General features: G+C 40.1%; 2 protein-coding genes across 2 annotated transcripts; one reads left to right on the top strand and one right to left on the bottom strand.

The window, feature by feature from the left end:
- Window positions 1-1,116: 1,116 nt before the first annotated feature.
- neto2b (neuropilin (NRP) and tolloid (TLL)-like 2b) lies at window positions 1,117-6,062 on the bottom strand (the record flags this gene model as incomplete). The annotated part of the gene is made up of 12 exons (XM_079277949.1): window positions 1,117-1,566; window positions 1,643-1,735; window positions 1,838-1,968; window positions 2,506-2,619; window positions 3,113-3,239; window positions 3,518-3,619; window positions 3,987-4,114; window positions 4,277-4,324; window positions 4,499-4,747; window positions 5,182-5,340; window positions 5,905-5,961; window positions 6,050-6,062. 12 exons carry the CDS (start codon window positions 6,060-6,062, stop codon window positions 1,117-1,119), a joined length of 1,671 nt encoding a protein of 556 aa, XP_079134075.1.
- Window positions 6,063-10,187: 4,125 nt separating this feature from the next.
- On the top strand, window positions 10,188-18,526 carry LOC306780697 (uncharacterized protein). The gene is made up of 11 exons (XM_079273132.1): window positions 10,188-10,447; window positions 11,841-11,929; window positions 12,169-12,318; window positions 12,605-12,738; window positions 12,915-13,051; window positions 13,210-13,303; window positions 13,891-14,008; window positions 14,258-14,481; window positions 14,627-14,798; window positions 14,910-15,037; window positions 15,192-18,526. Exons 2-11 carry the CDS (start codon window positions 11,842-11,844, stop codon window positions 15,507-15,509), a joined length of 1,563 nt encoding a protein of 520 aa, XP_079129258.1. The 5' UTR covers window positions 10,188-10,447; window position 11,841; the 3' UTR covers window positions 15,510-18,526.
- The last annotated feature ends 435 nt before the right edge of the window (window positions 18,527-18,961 follow it).

The following is an 18,961-nucleotide window of genomic DNA, read 5'->3' as shown; positions in this document are numbered from 1 at the left end:
TCACTAAAAACCAGCCACATTCAGCAGCTTTACAACCTGGGACAGAAATCGTGTTCCTTTAAATATAAGGCCAACTTTTGAAGCCTTGAAGCAGCACAGTACAAGTCATTCTGAATGATCCATTCCATTTACAGACTGTTTGCTCTTATTGTTATTATTTTGGTCATGAGTAGAAAGGAGCCAACCAGCGCAAACCTTTTATTATTGTATTATTCTTGAGCATGACAGGGCTCACGGCCATAAACTGCACCCATGACAATACTGCGTGTTCATGTTTTGTCTCTGTGTGTACGCATAGTTGCTCCATTAATTATCTGCCCAGTGAATTTTCTGAATATGGATGTCTGAATGTGTTTTAATCCTCCAGCTCCAAGGTTATCTCAGTAGTTTGGCACGCTGAACACATTCTCATCAGCATTGTCATTGGGTTAAACGCAGTCTATCGTAGCCATCTGTCAAAGGTGTACACTGTGCACATGTGAATTTCTGACAATCAGTTAATAGCTTTTACATGGTCTGTTTTAAAAAAATTCTCCATTAGACAAGTTAAAACAGCCATCAGTTAATTCCGTGTCTACAGACAAAATAAAAATGAAACTGAAGGTCAGACTTTGCCAATGCCAAACAGTCTGGGGCTTTTGGCGGTTATATACTTATAATATAAAACATAGCACCCGTCATCATACTGACAATTAACATTATAAGGGAAGTTCCAACCAGCATACTTGTGTGACACACCTTTTAGAAGATTCCTGATCAACACACACACACACACACACACCTGCCTCCTAGAAGCGACATCAGTGACTGCTCGACTTCTGACTCACTCAAAGGCATGATGATACTTATTATAGACCAAAATGGGTGCCGAAATGTACACATATATTCTTTAATGCAGGTGATAAGAGATGAACAGAAACTGAGAGGTGATTTTTTACATTGTTTCCTTAAAACGTAACCACACGCCTGAACACTGATTGAATACATTTTTCAACTAAATCTATTTGAAGAACTGCTCTGTAACAGACCCTGTATTTCCCAACCTCACTGTGAAGGAGGCGAGTGAAAAAAGAGCTGTCGCTGCAGTATTTACAGTGCCAACCTTGCCTTTTCTTTTCAGAAGTCCATGGACAAGGATCTTTGCTGGGCCATTTCATAGTTCCCTCTTCGGCCTCCTGCTCTGCGTACATATATATCATACCTTCCATCGTCCTCCTCCTCTTCGTCCTCCTCCATCACTCTATCCTGCCGCCCCATCGCTCTATCCCCCATGCCATGATGGCCTTGCATTCGTCCTGGTTTCATACTAGGCCAGCTCTTCTTCCACACACTGCTGTTCAAGTCCCTGGAGGGAGGTAATGCGCTTTGAAGGTCCCCTCTGAAAGGGGGAAGCTCCAGGGATCCTCTGCCCATGTCATGTGCACCTTGACTGGCTTTGACGGAGTTGACAGAAGCCTGAGAGCCACAGTGGTGTTCGTGAATGCAGCGTGAGCCTGACGAGGATCTCCCGAGCGTCTGCAGGGACTGGAGTTCTTCTGATAACTCCCCAAGATCCCCAGACATATCCTAAAAAAGATAATGTTGCTGAGTAAAATGAAAGAACCATGTACAGCTAACAATGTATCAAAGTAATCAAACTAACCTTGTCTCTGAGAGGAAAGAGTTCATAATGCGGAGGGTCAAACACCTCCTGGAAGTCGCCTCGGTGGAACAGGTTATTCTTACGTACCAACACCTAACCAAATTATGATTCAACACACTTGATAAATTAGCAATTTATACACCAATATTTTGTGATGTGACACTAAATAATAAAAATGACATCACCCTCTATTACCTTCTTTCGTGGCTGTTTCACTTGCACTAGGATGGAGATGATGAGGAGGAGTAGCACCACTCCCGTAGACACACAGATCACTGTCCCATGAGTCTTTGTGATCTGGTGAAAAATACCTTTGCTCTTTTTCTCTGGATGATGGATATGAAGAGTGACAAAGAGATACAATATGAGAGACATTTAGAGGCGCAGTGAGTGCCTCAGTAAATTACTTGCTGCCCTTCCCATCAGGACAGTCTGTGTCTTTGGTTGCCAGGAACAATTCAGAGCCTTCACTAAAAGCCTGTTTTACTGATAAATAGCCGACCCAATCAATTGAGATGCTTAGGAGCCACTAAACAGCCACAATTCTTTAAGGGCGTTTTTGCTAGAAATGCGTCAAGGATGATGAGATCATGATTCTCCTTCCAAGAGGACATTTCTTAAGGATATTCTGTACTGTCCAACATTCACCAGTATGCACTCCTTTTTGGGAACACTTGAGAAAAAGAAGAGAAAGAGGCCTGTGTGAGTGTCTGTTTTAAAGCCAGAGATCCTCAAGCAGGTGTGAAACAACAGAGACTGACACAACATATATCATATTACGTGACGCTACACAACTCATTTTAATACAGCACAGCGGATTTTCTAAGAAAGAATTGCAAAGTGCTTTGGCATAACTGGAGTACCTTTGCAGTTGCTTTCATCCCAGGGAAAGACACAGTTTTGTATGCCGTTGCACACCAGAGAAGTGTTGATGCACATGTTCCTGTGGCAAAAGAACGCACTGCCCGAACAGGGTGCTGAAACACAAACAGGTGTATCAGTATGTGATGCCAGCAGAGCCAACATACGCCAGTACATTACGTTGTTACGCTACTATTTAAATACACATGATCTTTTTTTATAACCAAGTAGTTTTGTTGCCTAAACTGAACCAATTGTTTCAAAATGTTAACCACAAGGCATTGTGTGTTTCTGCAAGAGTGACACAAGGCTGGTATGAAACGTATTTTTGGTTCAGAAACGTCAACATTCAACATGTACCGTGGTTTGCTGAAACATGCCAACAATGTCCGTATTTTTTCTTGTGACTGGGTTGGGCATTTCATACAACTGCTATCAAGAAAGAGAATTGAATGGAAACCACAGGAGGGTGCTGCTGCTACAACTCTGTTCACATCATACATCCAGTCCGCACTCTGTGCATGTCACAGCTGCAGAGACCAAACAAAAAGGAACATTTCAAAAATGTCAAAAGCCAAAGGTTCAGGATATTCTGAAGGGGAAACTCACGGTCTGCAAAAGAAGTGAACAGCATGCGGAAGCGGCTGAGACGGCTTGACTCGTCAGCCCACATCCTCACTACTCCCACACCGGTGTCCAGCATGATGTCATTAGCTACTGTGCTACAAAACTTGGCCTGCAAGAAACCACACACCATTTTCTCGTATAGTTTTGGATGTGTAGTCTCATTGAGGTCAAGGTCTGTAGAACAGTTGCAACTTCAAAATATTAAAAATAAAATGAGCGTGTATGACAAAGAAAAAAAAGATAAACTCTGTTGTGTAGCAAAAGGAGAGAAAAACAGAGTATAATGCAATACAATGTGCAACAGATACACCACATCGTATTGAGGTACTTTGATTTTACTGGCTGCAGTAGCCCAATGTATATTACACACATTACAAAATATATTACCTTTAGGTCCTCAATGGCATTACTGCCATCATAAACAGCCACAAAGTTCTTCTTACATTCATTTGAGTTTTCCATCTGGTATTCCAAGAATCGCAGGTAAATCTGGAATATGCAGCGAGGAGAGATGTACTGTACATGTTCATTTTTCATGCAGTTCCATGTATTTTGCTTTGCTATAAGACGACATAACATTTGAAGGCATCACTGCATCGAAGGATCAAATATAAATAAGTTCGGGCCAGCTAAATTGTATGTGTACTTATGGATTATGAATACATATGTTTGCTTTATACATCATGTGCGCATATGTCACACTGTGGATGTACTGTCAGGGAATGTTGAATAATAAACAAACTAAAGCGCATTTATCTAGATTTAGATTTAGGTTTAGAAGAAACAAAGCTTATTCTGTTGTTGTGCATAAGATAACTGGCAGATATGTAAAGCCTTAGCAGGCGACATGCCATACCCTGTTGTTCGTTGGGGCTCGTATGGTCCAGATGCAGTCCACTGCCTGGTCTGGCTTCACTTCATAATCCTCCTCCACCTGACTGGAACGGATCAATCCGTCAGCCCCAGTCAGCTCAAACTGACAATCTGACCCACGGACAGCGACAAGAGGCAGAAAAAGGGAAAACAGAAAAGAGGAAGGTGATTGGAGTTGATGGTGAAAGGAAGCTGCTGTGACTTTGCATCACATATCGAACTAAAGATACAACTGAAGTTATTTGAGTAGGCTGAGCTGCGTGGTTGCACTACCTGGGATGGGGTTTAAGAGTCCTCCCACGTGCAGATGAAACTCAGGATCTTTTGAGGGAAATCAGTGGAAGTACAGATATTTGAGTGACTAATAACAGCAGAGACATTTGATCAAAGCATTATTTGATAAGACTAGATGAACATTCATTAAGTACCAGGATGGTATAGTGAGAAAATTGACATACAAGGATCAATAAAACCATTCCACTGTGTTTTAATCACCTGCTGGGAAGCTGTACTGGACCTGAAAGCCAATCCCCTCCAGCTCGTCATCACTGAAGAAGCGGATCCACAGGAAGCATCCGCTAGAGAGGACCAGTCCAGGACTGGCTGAGCCACAGAAGCGATTGATGAGTGGCGAGAAGCTGAAGGGACCGTCCCGCACCTCGATGTGGTCGAAACGACATTCGAATGACGCTTCGATGTAGAAGGTCTGATCGAACAGCAGCTCTATCCTCTGGCGGGGCAGGGCTGAGGGAAGCGGAGCGACGCAGATGTGACTCAGGCATACAATGCTACCAGAGAATGGACAGCGCAGTGAAAAAACATTTGCTCCTTTCAAATTTTTACCCAAGAACTGCTGAGTGTTTTGTGAGCTCCAGTAGCAACTACAGGGAAACTGATGCACAAATGGACAACAACGTTTGATGCATTCTTTGCCTGCAAGCTTGTTTGTACTTAAAATACTATAGAGGGAAAACTTGGTCAGTATTCAAACACACCGAATAAATTCTAAAATAGCAATAACCCAAACACCAGTGTGACCAAGACAGATCATTACAAATACAAGTGTTATTTTCCTTCCTTTGGAGGGATCTGACCTCATTCAACATTTACAGAAACTCTGTAAACAAAAGCTTAACTTTTTAACAGCAGTGAAATGATCAGGCTGAGTTGTTGTTTACCTTCCAGTACGTACAGGCACTCCTTGTTGGGAGGGTATGTTTTCGGGTAGTTTGGGGAGCTGAAGGTGCCACCTTCTGTGTTTCGTTCCCAGTTTCCACAGTGATGAGATTGCTTCGGCCGTTGAGACGGTCTCGCCCCTTCTGATGCTGCACCTCCATCTGTATGTATGGCAGCCAATAATTATTCTGACATTTGATGATGGAAACATTTTTTGTGCAGTTGATGATGAACTTTGAAGGCAGTAGAAACCTGAGATCTGTATAGCTAATTGTGCAAAAAAAACTTCACTGATCTTTAATTCAAATACAATCTGTGTCTTTATTTAAAGGGAAAGTTCACCCCAAAATCAAAATACATATTTTCATCTTAGCGGCAGAGCTATTTATCAATGTAGATTGTTTTGGTGCGAGTTGAGATATCGACCATAGAGACATCTTCCTTCTCTCTAATATAATGGGACTATAAGGCACTCGGCTTGTGCTGCTCAAAGCGCCAAAAAACACATTTGAAAAATGTAACAGCAACATCTCATTCCAGAAATAATGACCGGGTTACTCAAGTCAATCCACAGACCTTGTTGTGGGAGTTGCATGTACATGAAAACAATCTGGATTGATAAATAGCACTAAATGTAAGAGGAAAAAATATGTATTTTTGATTTTGAGGTGTTGCTTTAGTGTAGTCCCTCTATCCAAGGTGTGCAGTGAATGTATCAATCTTACCTTTCGTCTTTTGTGCCAGAGCAAATCCTTCCTCGAGGAACAGGAGAAATATCAACACTGCAAAAGAAGCCGACAGCGTGTGAAGAAGAGTACAATCAAGGAATAAAGAAACAGAGAGAGCTTAGCAGGATTTGTGTATCGGTACTTTTGTGCCACATTTGTGTCTATTACATAAAATATGACATGAAATGGAGCATCTAGCCCAAGGGCACCATGCAGGCCACTAAAATGTTGCTTTGAGTTTTTATGGCATGTTGACAGGTTTCTGTAAAGGTCTACTCACAAGCTGCAAGGCAAAAAACAAACAAACAGCAGTTATCATATAGGCTGCAGACACAGCATGTTTGTTATATGTGACTGTGAGACTTGTATGGAAGTTTGAAAGACATTTTCTCAAACAACACTGACATCTTTGTTCTGGCATCTGGGTTGCATCAGTTGTTATTGATGATTTATTGGTTGTCTTCTGCTTGCAAACTCCGCACATGGGCCTCTCAATTCTTAATTACGTGTATATTATTATATATATATGTATATATGTATTCAATACATTTAATTCATATTTTACACTGAACCACTTCCACAGGGACATTGTTATCTGTGTGAGTGTGTGAATGAGGAACTGAAGCAGCAGCAGCCCAAAGAGAGATTTCACCCTTTCGTTTTTTTAAATTTGTATTTATTTATTTAAAAAGTTGTCTTTACTTTAAGAGTCCATATTGCATCATCAGAGTTGGGCGTATTCCTGTCTTTTAAAATGTCTCGTGAATATAAAAATCCAGGCACGTATTGTTTTTTTTGTTTTATGATAATTTTTTTTGTCGCCTGAAAATACCAAGTGTGTGACAAACGTGTCAAGAGTCTGTCAAGCAAACGACACCTCGAACAAAGATTATCACAGATTAGAAACTCTCTCGCCGCTCTTGCATCTCTCCCAGATAAATCATCAAACGGCCTAAATCATGCAAATGTGGATTATCCCACTCACCTACAAGCATCCTCTCAGCTGAAGTCCGTTTTCTGGGATTTGATTTCAAACTTGGCCAACTGTGTATCCCTCGCATCCCTCTGTCAATGCGCGTTAGAGCGTGTTAGATCCACCGAGTTACGGAATCCAACTTTCACCTTTTTCATCCTAATTCCATTGGTCGAGGTGAGAGAAGCCTCTGGAGCAGAAAAACAACTTCTGACTCACCATCAGTATTCCCTCAGTATTTATGGTATGAAGAAAAAAGTCAGATGAGGCCAGTTTTCCAGCGCAAGGACGCATTTCCTGCAGCGCTCAAGTCTACCAGTCTGTCTCAATTACACGCATGATCTGCGGCTGCTCGCGGTTTTAAGATTGGGCTCAGTTGGCGCGAGAAGGGGGAAGATCTGATTGCGCATGTGCATCATGATATATGAGTGATCGGTAATATCTTTTTATCCCCTCATAGCCTATTTGGCATAATGCTGAATTCATCAGGAATTCCCATATTTAAAAAATGAATTTGCTGATTAGAGCAAGTGTCCAGAAGGCAAATGCGCGCGCACACACGCACACACGCACGCACACAGACAGGACACCTGTGCCAAAAAACTCACCGGGCATAAATCAGTCACACTGCGTGTGCGTGCGTTTCTTTGCAGAGCAGACATCAGGGCACATTCCCTGTTTTTCTTGAAGGACACACGACGCCTAAAGCCTAAAACAGCTGGCGCCGCAGAAAGATGAAGACGGAAGCCAAGAGTTGGTGCGGTGGAGATTTTTCCTTGATGTGTTCCCTTTCTACGACTGAACCTGTCACCATGCAGGTCCACTGCCAGATGTATTCCTCTTTTTGCTGATTGTAACTGCTTTAAATCAGTGACTTTGCTAACAGATAAGGACAATGTCAGGGGTGCATAAGCAGCTGAAGACATTCTCACTTTGACAAATGCCTGGGAGCAAATGAGAGAGATGATGTCCTCCCATCCTTTCCTTTCACTCTCACACTTCCATCCATACACAACAGTGTGTAGTTTCTTCTAAAAAAAAAACGAGCAAGAGGTACGAGCAGAAGTAACACCGTAAACAGCAACAATGTCCCATATGACGTTAAATTGGTCATGCATCAAAATGTTTTTCTTCGTGGCCAAAATCTGTAGATGTGGTGAGACTATACCTTCCTGTTAATGTGTGTAATGTATGTGTTAGAAAAGTCAAAACGACTATTTGTTATTTTTAATGATGATGATACTCTTATTTCTTTCCCCCCACCTTTGGATTTCTGTTTCTCACGTAAAACTTGCAAAACAAATGTAAGTGTGACAGAAAAAACAACAGCAGCCACCGAATTTCCCAAACAGCAAAGCACAGAGTAACAAAATATCAGAAAGCCCAGGGGCCATGTTCCCAAAGTCTCCAAAGCCATCATTATTTAGTAACGTGGGACCAATTGTACTTCCACGGTAACAACCCCGGGGTGAATTAAAGTGGCAGAAGATGAACACACTCACCCACACAAAATATCAATGTTTCTTAGTAGTTCATTTGTTTAAACACACATGGTATGAAAAACGGCACAGTTAAAACCAAAAGGTCATTTTTCATCTGTAGTCCATGAGGTCATGGTTCATTTGCTTCCACTTCACACATCACTGCAACCCAGTTATTCTACAGCGCTTCAAACAAGTCTTCAATGTGCTGCATGTGTGTGGGCTCTCTCTGAAAGAACTGTTCAACAGTGAAGATAATGAGACATCTTTTTATCACGGCACAAGCTTTTTGGCAACCACCCAAAGGAAGGCAGACAGAAAAGTGGAACTAAAGGAGGGTAATGAATCCCAAACTGTTCAGGATTGTAATTAGCATTTTGATTGGAGTCTTAACCAGGCAAGTGATTGCTCTTATTAGCGTGTGCTTCAGGATCAAATTAACATATTGAATTTGGCAGAGTATACGGTTGAGTGAGCCATGGTGACACTGCTGGGCGAAATCATCTTTTACTTCCTCCATTCTTTCTAATTTGAATTGTGAACACATGAGTGCCTCTTATTGCATTGAACAATAACTGAAAATGTCTGAAAGATCAATGAGCTTTCAAGGAAAAGGGTCATCTTTAAGGTCAGGGATTACAGCTCACAGCAACATGTAACAATAGGGTTAAGAGAGGTGCTCTTTAATCATAATAATTTCCACAGTAATACACAATCTGCTCGTGCTTTGAATCCATGTCGTGTTGCTTCATCTGCTCAGTGCAGTAAAACAAAACAGATTGATTTTTTTAGCGAGACATATTTTATTGCCTTTGCTAGCACCATGGGCTTTTGATATTACAACTGTAGATTATGTCACAACTAATCACCCTCATGCACAGCCCACTGTGTTAAATCCTGCACTGAGGACTCAACTAAATCTTGTGGAGCAATGAATGCCTTTACCTCAATGAGCATAATTTACTTTTTCTTTAAGGTACTAAAGACAGTTCATGAACAACTTGACTTTATTTTGAACTTGAAATGTAATCATCCTCATCGGCGATTCCTTAGTCCGCTTCAGGTTCAAAGCCAGACTGTCCCAGCAGCCCCAGTCAGAGAGTTGACACAAATATCCTATTTCTGGACAGATTTAGACGTATGTGATATCGTGGAGCAGGAAAAGCTGATGCTAAACTCCCTTCTTATCTCTGGTCCATATGACAGATTAGATGGAGAAAGAAAGGAAATAAAAATGATCTCAAATGTCAGAAAACTACTATACTGTAAGCCGTCACAACAACCAAAAGCTAAATCCATTAAAAAAAATGAATTTCATTCATTATTTAATATTTGAGATTACTAACGCCCCATTTCACTTTCACCCCTTTTGGTTTGTTGTCTGCCTGATATGTGACCAATTCATCAGAGCACAAACTGTTTCACAGAAAACTTTGGGTTTCCACAAATCTGCTATTTGCGATCCTTGAGTGTCATGCAACTAAATGCAAAAGCATCCGAAAAAAAATCCTACTCCCTTCAGTTCAGCACTAAACTGTGTGCAGCCTGGTGCAAATGAATAATTTGAGGCGAACAGCGCTTTTTGTTATTCAGGATATGTCACCTGAGAATTTGTTCCCTCCAGCAATTTTCAAAGATGTGAAGTAAACCAGGAGTGAAGTAATTGTGTCACTAAGAACATATTTTTGGCAAAACACCCGATGACTGAGGAGAGGGATCTGTTTGGTGGATCTGATTTTTGGAAGCATTGCTTGCTTGTAAAACGTTGTTTAACTGTTGGTTCAGCAGACTAAACTATCACAGGAAAAACGGGAGAGTAATTTTTCCGGAGTTACAATTATTTTCCACTGAAGGAGTCATATTTAATCATTTTGGAGTGTAATTACTTCCAGTAGCCAGTAGAGTGTGAGTAAATATTCAGAATAAAATCTATTGGAGTAAAACAGCGTGACCACGCCCACAACGGTTCCTTAAGTTTCGTTTCTGCCGCCATGACACCTCTCGCTACACTGGAATGAGCTGACGTTTTATGGAACGGAAGGGCTGAAGTGAGGAACAGAAGACGGCATTTGAAATAACATGTCAGGTAAGGTCATTCGTTTTGGTTAACTTCATGTGTGTAAGGTACATTGTGTAGCAACATTGCAGCTAACCTAACGTTACTTCACTATTTGCATTGTCAGATATGAGCCGTAGCTTCTGATTGTTCGCGTTAGCAGATGCTAACGGTAGCTTCTAACGTTTTCACATAACTTAGTCACAGTCAAACGTTAGCTTCTAACGCATTAACATCAATTCGCAAAATATTTGGTGGTTTATGGACATATTAACGTCGACACACCTGGATTAAAGTCTCAATAAAGTAGTATTAGCTATCATCAGTAGCCAGCGGACTTCACTGAGCAGGTGCATGTGTGTTTTATTCTGTGTAGAGGGGCTGTCTTTTGCTGCAGTTAGTTGGTGCAACAGGTACATTTTACTGTGAAAATGGCTATGTAGAATTTGCAGTTTGTTGGCGTCAACACGTGTATTTTACTCAGAAAGGAGCTGTTAACGACCGTTTTAAGCTGCATTTGTTGGCGCTAACCTGTGTATTTTACTCTGAAAAGAGCTGTTAAAAACCGTTTTAAACGGACTGTTTCTAGCTGCGTTTGTGGGCGCTAACACGTGTATTTTACTCTGAAAAGAGCTGTTAACGACTGTTTTAAGCAACTGTTTCCGGCTGCGTTTGTTTGCGCTAACACGTGTATTTGACTCTGAAAAGAGCTGTTAACGACTGTTTTAAGCAACTGTTTCCGGCTGCGTTTGTTTGCGCTAACACGTGTATTTGACTCTGAAAAGAGCTGTTAATGACTGTTGGACTGTTTCTAGCTGCGTTTGTTGCCGCCAACACGTGTATTTGACTCTGAAAAGAGCTGTGTTGATGGACTGTGTTTCGCTGCAGTTCATCAGCACCCTGGTCGATGCAACATGTGTGTTATACTTTGAAAAAATGCACTTCACTCTGTTGACTGCTAAAACTAGCTGGGCTTGACATTGGCACGGGCCACTCGCGAAGTGCGGGTAGAATTCCGCAGCATAAGCTGATTGATCTGTTGCACTGTGGCATGCTAGAGACGGCCAAGTCGGAGACAACCAGGTGAAGTAGACATTGTTCAAGATGAGACAACTGGTTACATTTCTGATGATGTGTTCACGCCAAACGCAGTAGATTACATACAAAGTCTATGCACAGCCACTATGAGACTGGAGTGACGCGAATTGGCGATTCAAGCGAATGAACAGGTCCCTTTAGTACAGCGTAATAAAGACGTGCTTAAAATGTCCCTCGTTTTTATAATGAAATAGTTTACCCTTGTGGAGACCTACTATTAGTCCATGCATCATGTCTTTCTAATGTTGGCTTACTGTGGTATTACTAATGTTGGCAGTCAGCTGTTTCTGATAATGAAACTAATTTAATTGTTTTTGTCATGAAGGATGCAAGCTGTAAGAGTGAAGTACAGAGATCGTCAGAAGTACATTTGTTATGAGGGGCAACTAACCTTCAAATCATTTTTGGATTGTGGTGAGTGAAAAATATTGCACACACTAACCTGTGGAACAATACACTTGGGATGTCACTCTATGTTTTGCATACCTGAAAGTCTTTTCCCTGGAATAGCAAAGGTCTGCATGGAACACTGTCAGTTTTGGGATTACAATGTTCAAGTGAAGATGGCCTTCTGATTGCTGTCTGTTATGTTTTTCTGCAAATACACAACCGATTCATCACTAAGCTTGTCCCTTGGTATTTTGTCTTCACAGTTGCCAAGAAATTTGACCTTCCAACCTTGGACTTAAAAGTCTATGATGAATCAAAGACCGAAGTTGATGAGGAGGTGTTTGAGTTTCTACTAAAGAAACAAGACATTGGTGTGCTGGAGATTTGTCTACCCCAAGACCCAAATCTTGAGGGTTAGTTACTTATTAGCTTATAACTTCATATTTATCTGTACGGCTTGGTCAATCTAACATGTTTTGAATATGCAAGACAATTTAATATATCTGAGTTGGGGTTTTTTAAAATCTTATTTAGATATTTTGAAATCATCTCTGCTCACCCTTTCCACAATTTCTGGAACTGTTGTGGGCATGATACAATGTGAAATATTTGCATTCCTCTAATAATGGATGTGTGCACTTATATTGTCTTATAGTCACATTGTTAATCACATTAGTTCAATGTTAATATGATTTCTAGATTCTTTGAGCTCCCCTTCATGCTCCTCCTTTGCAAGCTTCAGTGGAGACAATGAGAGGGACTCGGACGACACCACTATATTGCAGCATAGTCCTGCTACAAGACAAAGAGATGAGGGAAGTCATCTAGCTCAGGTAAGCTCTGCAGTTTCCCTTGCATCCTTTCTGAAGGTTTAAAAAAAATGCCAAGGTTGAATGGTAAATGGCTGAATAACTGAAGTTGTAAAATTGTGGCCATTCTGTTTGATAATACTTGATGTCATTATTGTTTTAAACGTTTCATTGTGTTCATTTTTGTTCTTCCCACTTAGATGATTGAAGACATCCTGAAGAACAAACCTGGAGGAGAGAGGATCATGAATGAGTATGCCCGAACAAAAAGCCTAACGGATGCCAGAAGACGTGATATGGTCAAGATATTGGTCGCACATATGACAAGTGAACATGGGTATGTTGTCATGTTGTTATTATTACATACCTGCACTCCTAATACACATGTGTGTCTTGAATTGACACAGTACAACACCCCTCTTTTAGCAGGTGGAATTTACACATCAATACTTTTGATTGGAGCACATATAGTAAAGTCTGTGTGTTTGTGTGTAGGACAAGTCCTTCAAGGCGCGTTAAAGAGGACTACGCAAGGGGCATCACTACCTTGTACCCATACCTGGCCGATCCTAGGAGCAAGTTAGGCTATGTAAGTACATTAAAACGTCTAACTTATTTACTTTTCACTTGCTTGGAATGTAAATATTTCAACTGCTGTTTTACAGATGGGTAGTGTTTTTATTTCAAATAAAGATCTGTAAACATTACTGCATGGCAACAAGGGCTGTCACTTTTTGAACATTTGTTTGAATGTAATTAACATTCAAACTCTAATGACTCATTTGAATAAAAAATGTACAGTCTATATCCACAGCTGACTGTTTAACGTAGTTTACTTTGTCACCCAACAGAGGGCGCTCTAACGTATTGCGTGTCATTTCATATTTGTTCGAGTGTTATTTTTGGAAAAGGTGACAGCCCTAATGGCCACCATCTCTGCCTTCCCCGTAAGTTGAACTCTGGCGGTGTTAAAGCTCAGTTTACTTTCGCACCGCAAGGGTTAGCCCATTAACAAGACACAACACTAACCGTGTAATACAATAACCTCTGTTTTTCAAAATAACTGTCATTAGAAAGAAAGGCCTCATCACAATACTAGGAAATATGATAGTTTTTGGGGAAAGATTAAACTATTTCAACTTGTTCAATCAAACTGAATAACCCTTTTTACTTTAGGAGCATTATTACAATGCAGAAGATGGGAGTGGGTATCTGGCATGGAGACTGAAATTTGTTCAGAAGGAAGCATCGGAGGGAAAAAAGAAGACCTGCAGTCAGTCACAAACACTAACTGGTATGTGTGAAGTCTAATTCATAATGCATGATGAGGGAATAATCATATAATGTATATATATATATATATATATATATATATATATATATATATATATATATATATATATATATATCCTATTTTTCTTCTGGAGACGTAAGTGCCTGCATGGCCATCCTTGCAGAGTTTTCCAAGCCTTATTTCTTATATCTTAGGACATAATATCATATACTAACCCAGTAATTGATAAAAGTGCCACCACTATTACAGGTGGTCCAAAAGCAGAAAGAGACTCATTCAGAGTGGAAAACGGGCTAACCACAGAAAGCCTGTGCTGCGAGGCCATTGCGCTTATGAAGCATACAGCTGATGAAGCAACTGTGAAGGAGAAGATGAAGCAGACCTTTACCTATCGCCAAGACATGGTTCATGACCCAGTGAAGTCCTCTGAACTATTCACAGCGTTTCCAAGATTCCTGGACATGGCAGGACTGGTATGTGAACGTTCTACTGCCACTGTCATGACAATATTATTTCTGTTCTACAATAGCCTGGGTAGGGTTGTAAGATCTGTCATGACCATGGTGCTACACCATAATGTTTACTGTTCTGTTTTGACCAATTCTATCTTGTCTGCAGATTGACCAAGACTTTGGTCTGATGTTTGGGGATGCTGCTACTACAAAGTTCCTGGAGAGATGGCCTACTATCTACAAACAGAAAGTCCTCGAACAAAGCCGTGGCCTCACACAGACAGCCGATCTTCAAGACCTGGTTCAAAATGCTGAATGCACAACAGACGTGGAAAATGGTATGCTAAAAGTTAAGGATCATAGTTATGGAAGAGAGAATAGTTTTTGAATGAAAAATGGATTGACTGTTCGCTTGTAGTAAATGCTTGTTTATGAATTTTTACTTCCAGGATGGGACAGTGACATGTCATCCATTTTGGTTCTTGTCCACCTTCTACCACCATCACCACATGGCCGCAAGAGACCAGGAAAACTCTCAGCCAGACAAGCCAGTGACCGTCTTGTGAAATTCATTAAGGTGAGGTTACAGTTCAATTAAACTGGAAAATCGTCACTGTTCTGTCCCCTTTTCTAAACCTTTCAATCCTCTTTTTAAGATTATGGTCAATTAAGACATTTCCTTAAACTGACTAATTTTATAGCTGACTAATTCATTATTTTTTCTGTCACAGACTGGGATGAGCATCCAGGGGCATCTGGACGGCATCGTGGAAAGCCTTCAACCATACCTGCTAGCTGTGGGGACCCAGAAGAGTCTGATTCACAAATACTTCATTGTGATTGACAAGCATGCAATACCTTGTAAGTCACCAGACACACTTGCCTGTTTTGATGAGCTTTTCAAAGCTCATTTTGTCTTTGGTACTTCGTACAACCAGGATCTGGTAAATGTGTACAACTTCTTGCAAACCACGATCTTTGAAATCGATGTTGATACCACTAAGGTGAATCCAAGGGTTGCAGAGTTGAGGGCTCGGATGCTGCATTGAGTTGATACGAAGATGTTTTGTTTTATTTGCAAAATCCCCCAGGCAAACACCAATTCCCTGACAAAACACTTGAAGTTGATCCACGGACTTTGTTCAGGAAAGACCCTTCGTCTTAAATGTGGTCAGGCTGGTTGTTCACTAGTTTATGGCACTTTTTCTGGGTTTCGAAAGCATCTAAATAAAGCACATGAACCTTGTTCTGATCCTGGTGAAGGCCCATCTACATCTGAAGATTTAGCAGCAAGTAATTTTGATGACTTGCCAGCAAGAAGTTCACCTTCTGACTCAGTCCTTCTCAAAAGGAGTCTTGTAGACAGCTGCGCTGCAACAGTAGCCGAACTTAAAGTGGCAGGCGTAAGTGAAACAACTGTTAACTCTTTGGTAATTTCGATGGAAGAGATTGTTGACGATATCCATAATCAAGCAAAAGAATCTGTGAAGAAGTGTCTATCTTTACAGGAGCCTATCAAAAGCGACATTGAGAGCAAAATTGATCAGTGTTTCGAAAAAATGGAAAATCCCTATGGTGTATTAAATTCTGAGAGTAAAAGAAGGCAGTATTTTACAGAGAAGTGGGGAAGGGTAGACTTAGTTGAATATGTTCTTGGTACAAGATTTGATACCCTACGCAATCGCACCACTGGAACTTATGATCAGGTTGTTGTCACTGATAAATTAGTTTACATCCCTATTTTGAAAACTTTACAATTTATTTATCAACATCCTAACATAAAAGAGATGATGCAGACTTCAAGTTCAGGAGAAAATCTTCATGACTTGTGCGATGGAGATCTTTTCAAGAGTCATGATCTATTTTCAAAACAGAAGCATGCCATTCTGATTCAGCTTTTTTATGATGATTTTGAAACTGCAAATCCTTTAGGCTCAAAACGGGGAATACATAAATTAGGTGCACTCTATTTCACCTTGCGGAATTTTTCTCCCAAGTACAACTCAAATCTGCTTAATATTCATTTGGTCGCTTTATTTCATGCCCAAGATGTTAAAACATATGGCTTTTCTAAAATACTTGATCCACTTATGCAGGATATTAAAATACTTGAGAAGGATGGAATTCGGGTCCCCTTGTATGATCAGCCAGTGTATGGAACTATTGTCCAAGTTACAGGTGACAACCTTGGTCTTCACAGTTTGTTTGGTTTTGTTGAATCATTCAGTGCCAGATATTGTTGCCGCTTCTGTCTTGCTGAGAAAGAAGACTTTCAGACTGAGTTTAATGAAGATTCACCCAAGATAGTTTTGCGAACTCGCGCACTTCATGCGGAACATTGCCAAATGATGGAGACAAATCCCACTCTTCCCTATGTGATGGGCGTTAAACGTTCTTGCATTCTAAATTCCTTGCAATATTTCAATACATGTGAAAACTTCTCTGTCGATATTATGCACGATATCTTGGAGGGAGTGGCACAATATGAAATGAAACTTCTATTACTGCACTTGAAAGATAAGTACACAACATTAAAAGAAATAGACTGTAGAATTAGGAGTTTTAACTATGGCTATATGGAGCAAAACAACAAACCTCCTACAGTTAAGTTAAGGGAGGACTCAAATGACTTGGGGTTGAATGCAATCCAATCCTGGTGTTTACTTCGCAATCTACCACTTATCTTTGGAGACTTGGTTTGTCCAAATGATCAACACTGGTATTTGCTACTGCTTTTGCTTCAAATTGTAAACATTGTATTTTCACCAAAGTTATCAAAGGGTATTACTATTTTTTTGAAACACTTAATCGTGGAACACCACAGGTTGTTCAAGCATTTGTTTCCAAACAAAAGGCTGCTACCAAAACATCATTTTATGGTGCATTACCCTATGTGTATTCTTAAAATTGGACCACTTTTGCATAGTTGGTGCATGCGCTATGAAGCAAAGCATCATTTCTTTAAGAAACAATTAAAAAGCTTCAAAAATATCACTAAAACTTTGGCCAAGAAACACCAAAATCAAATAGCATACAGGTGGCAGACATTTGATCCCAATGAAGTGATAATTGGTCCAGGTAATATGGTAGCTTTAAATGTGCTAGACTGGGGCTATGAGATAGCTGAGACTATTCAGGTACCAATTGACACCAAGGTTTTAAATATTAGATGGGCCAAACACCATGGAAATATGTATCGGACGGGTTTAGTCGTTTGTCTGAAGGTTCATTGTGAGATGCCAGTTTTTCACAAAATCCACCATGTAGTTCTGAAAGATGAGAGGTTATTGTTTGTTACATTTGCCCTGCAAACAGTGTGTCTTGATGAGCATTTTAATGCATATAAAGTTGTGTGCACAAAAGACGGACCTCATGTAGTTGATGTGAAAGAGATTTTCTGTTATAAAGCATTTGATGTACAAATGTCATACAGGTGTGATGATGCAAGTTTGTTTATTGTGCCATACTGTTTCCTATGATGTCATAGTGAAAAGGCCAAAGTGTTCCAAAGGTCCAAAATGTATTCTGTAAAATATGTATGGATACATTGCACATTTGTAATACAAAATAATAAATTGTGCTTTGGTAAATACTGATATCTGATTTATTTAACTTGTTGGGTTTAATGATAACCTTCCAGAGTAAGTTCTCTCAGGTTTTAATCATAATTTAGTTCTCTATGGAGTGTAATTTAGTTCTATATGGAGTGGAATATAGTTCTATATGGAGTGGAATATAGTTCTATATGGAGTGGAATGTAGTTCTATATGGAGTGGAATATAGTTCTATATGGAGTGGAATGTAGTTCTATATGGAGTGGAATGTAGTTCTATGTGGAGTGGAATGTAGTTCTATATGGAGTGGAATGTAGTTCTATGTGGAGTGGAATGTAGTTCTATGTGGAGTGGAATAGTTCTAAGTTGAGTAAAATGGCAGTAGAGTTGTTTTCATTTTATGCTACATAGAGTAAATTATCATCATCTAGAGTTAAATACAAACACTGAATAGAGTAAAAAATACTCTGAATCATTAACTCTGAGGCAAGAGTAGATTTTACTCTATATAGACTGGGACCAAATGTTGTATTTTATTGAGTAAAATTTTATTCAATTTGAGTAAAATTTACTCCGACAAATTTACTGTGTATACAAGTGATGTATAGTTGCCAAAGAATAATGTCAGATGAATGTAAGCAACCACATGAACATGTCCAGGTCATATGATACAGCAGAGTCTAATCAAACACACATTTATGCACATCAACAGTCAAAATAAGCACACTGAGAGAGTGCTGAAAGATTGCGCTCTGCTTTCTCTTTGAACTGGGGGTTCATACTGGGAATAATGGGCTCCCATGTGGCAGATTGGAGCTAAAAGACCCTTAACGGTATGATGACTTCCTCTTTTCCTCTGGTGTCAGACTGTGTGTGTCTAAGCTCAGACTTTTGAAGTTCTTTGTGTCCTTTGTGTGTTGCTACAAGAGAGAAGAATTTACTTGAAT

The sequence above is a fragment of the Melanostigma gelatinosum genome (assembly GCF_949748355.1).
Source record: "Melanostigma gelatinosum genome assembly, chromosome: 1".
Lineage (NCBI taxonomy): Eukaryota > Metazoa > Chordata > Actinopteri > Perciformes > Zoarcidae > Melanostigma > Melanostigma gelatinosum.
This window is presented reverse-complemented; position numbering and strand designations above follow the sequence as displayed.

Coding starts and splice junctions, on each gene's coding strand:
- LOC306780697 (XM_079273132.1), top strand. CDS start 11,842: ATGCAAGCTGTAAGAGTGAAGTACAGAGATCGTCAGAAGTACATTTGT. Junction 14,799..14,909: donor CACAACAGACGTGGAAAATG/GTATGCTAAAAG, acceptor TTTTACTTCCAG/GATGGGACAGTGACATGTCA. Junction 15,038..15,191: donor GTCTTGTGAAATTCATTAAG/GTGAGGTTACAG, acceptor TTTCTGTCACAG/ACTGGGATGAGCATCCAGGG.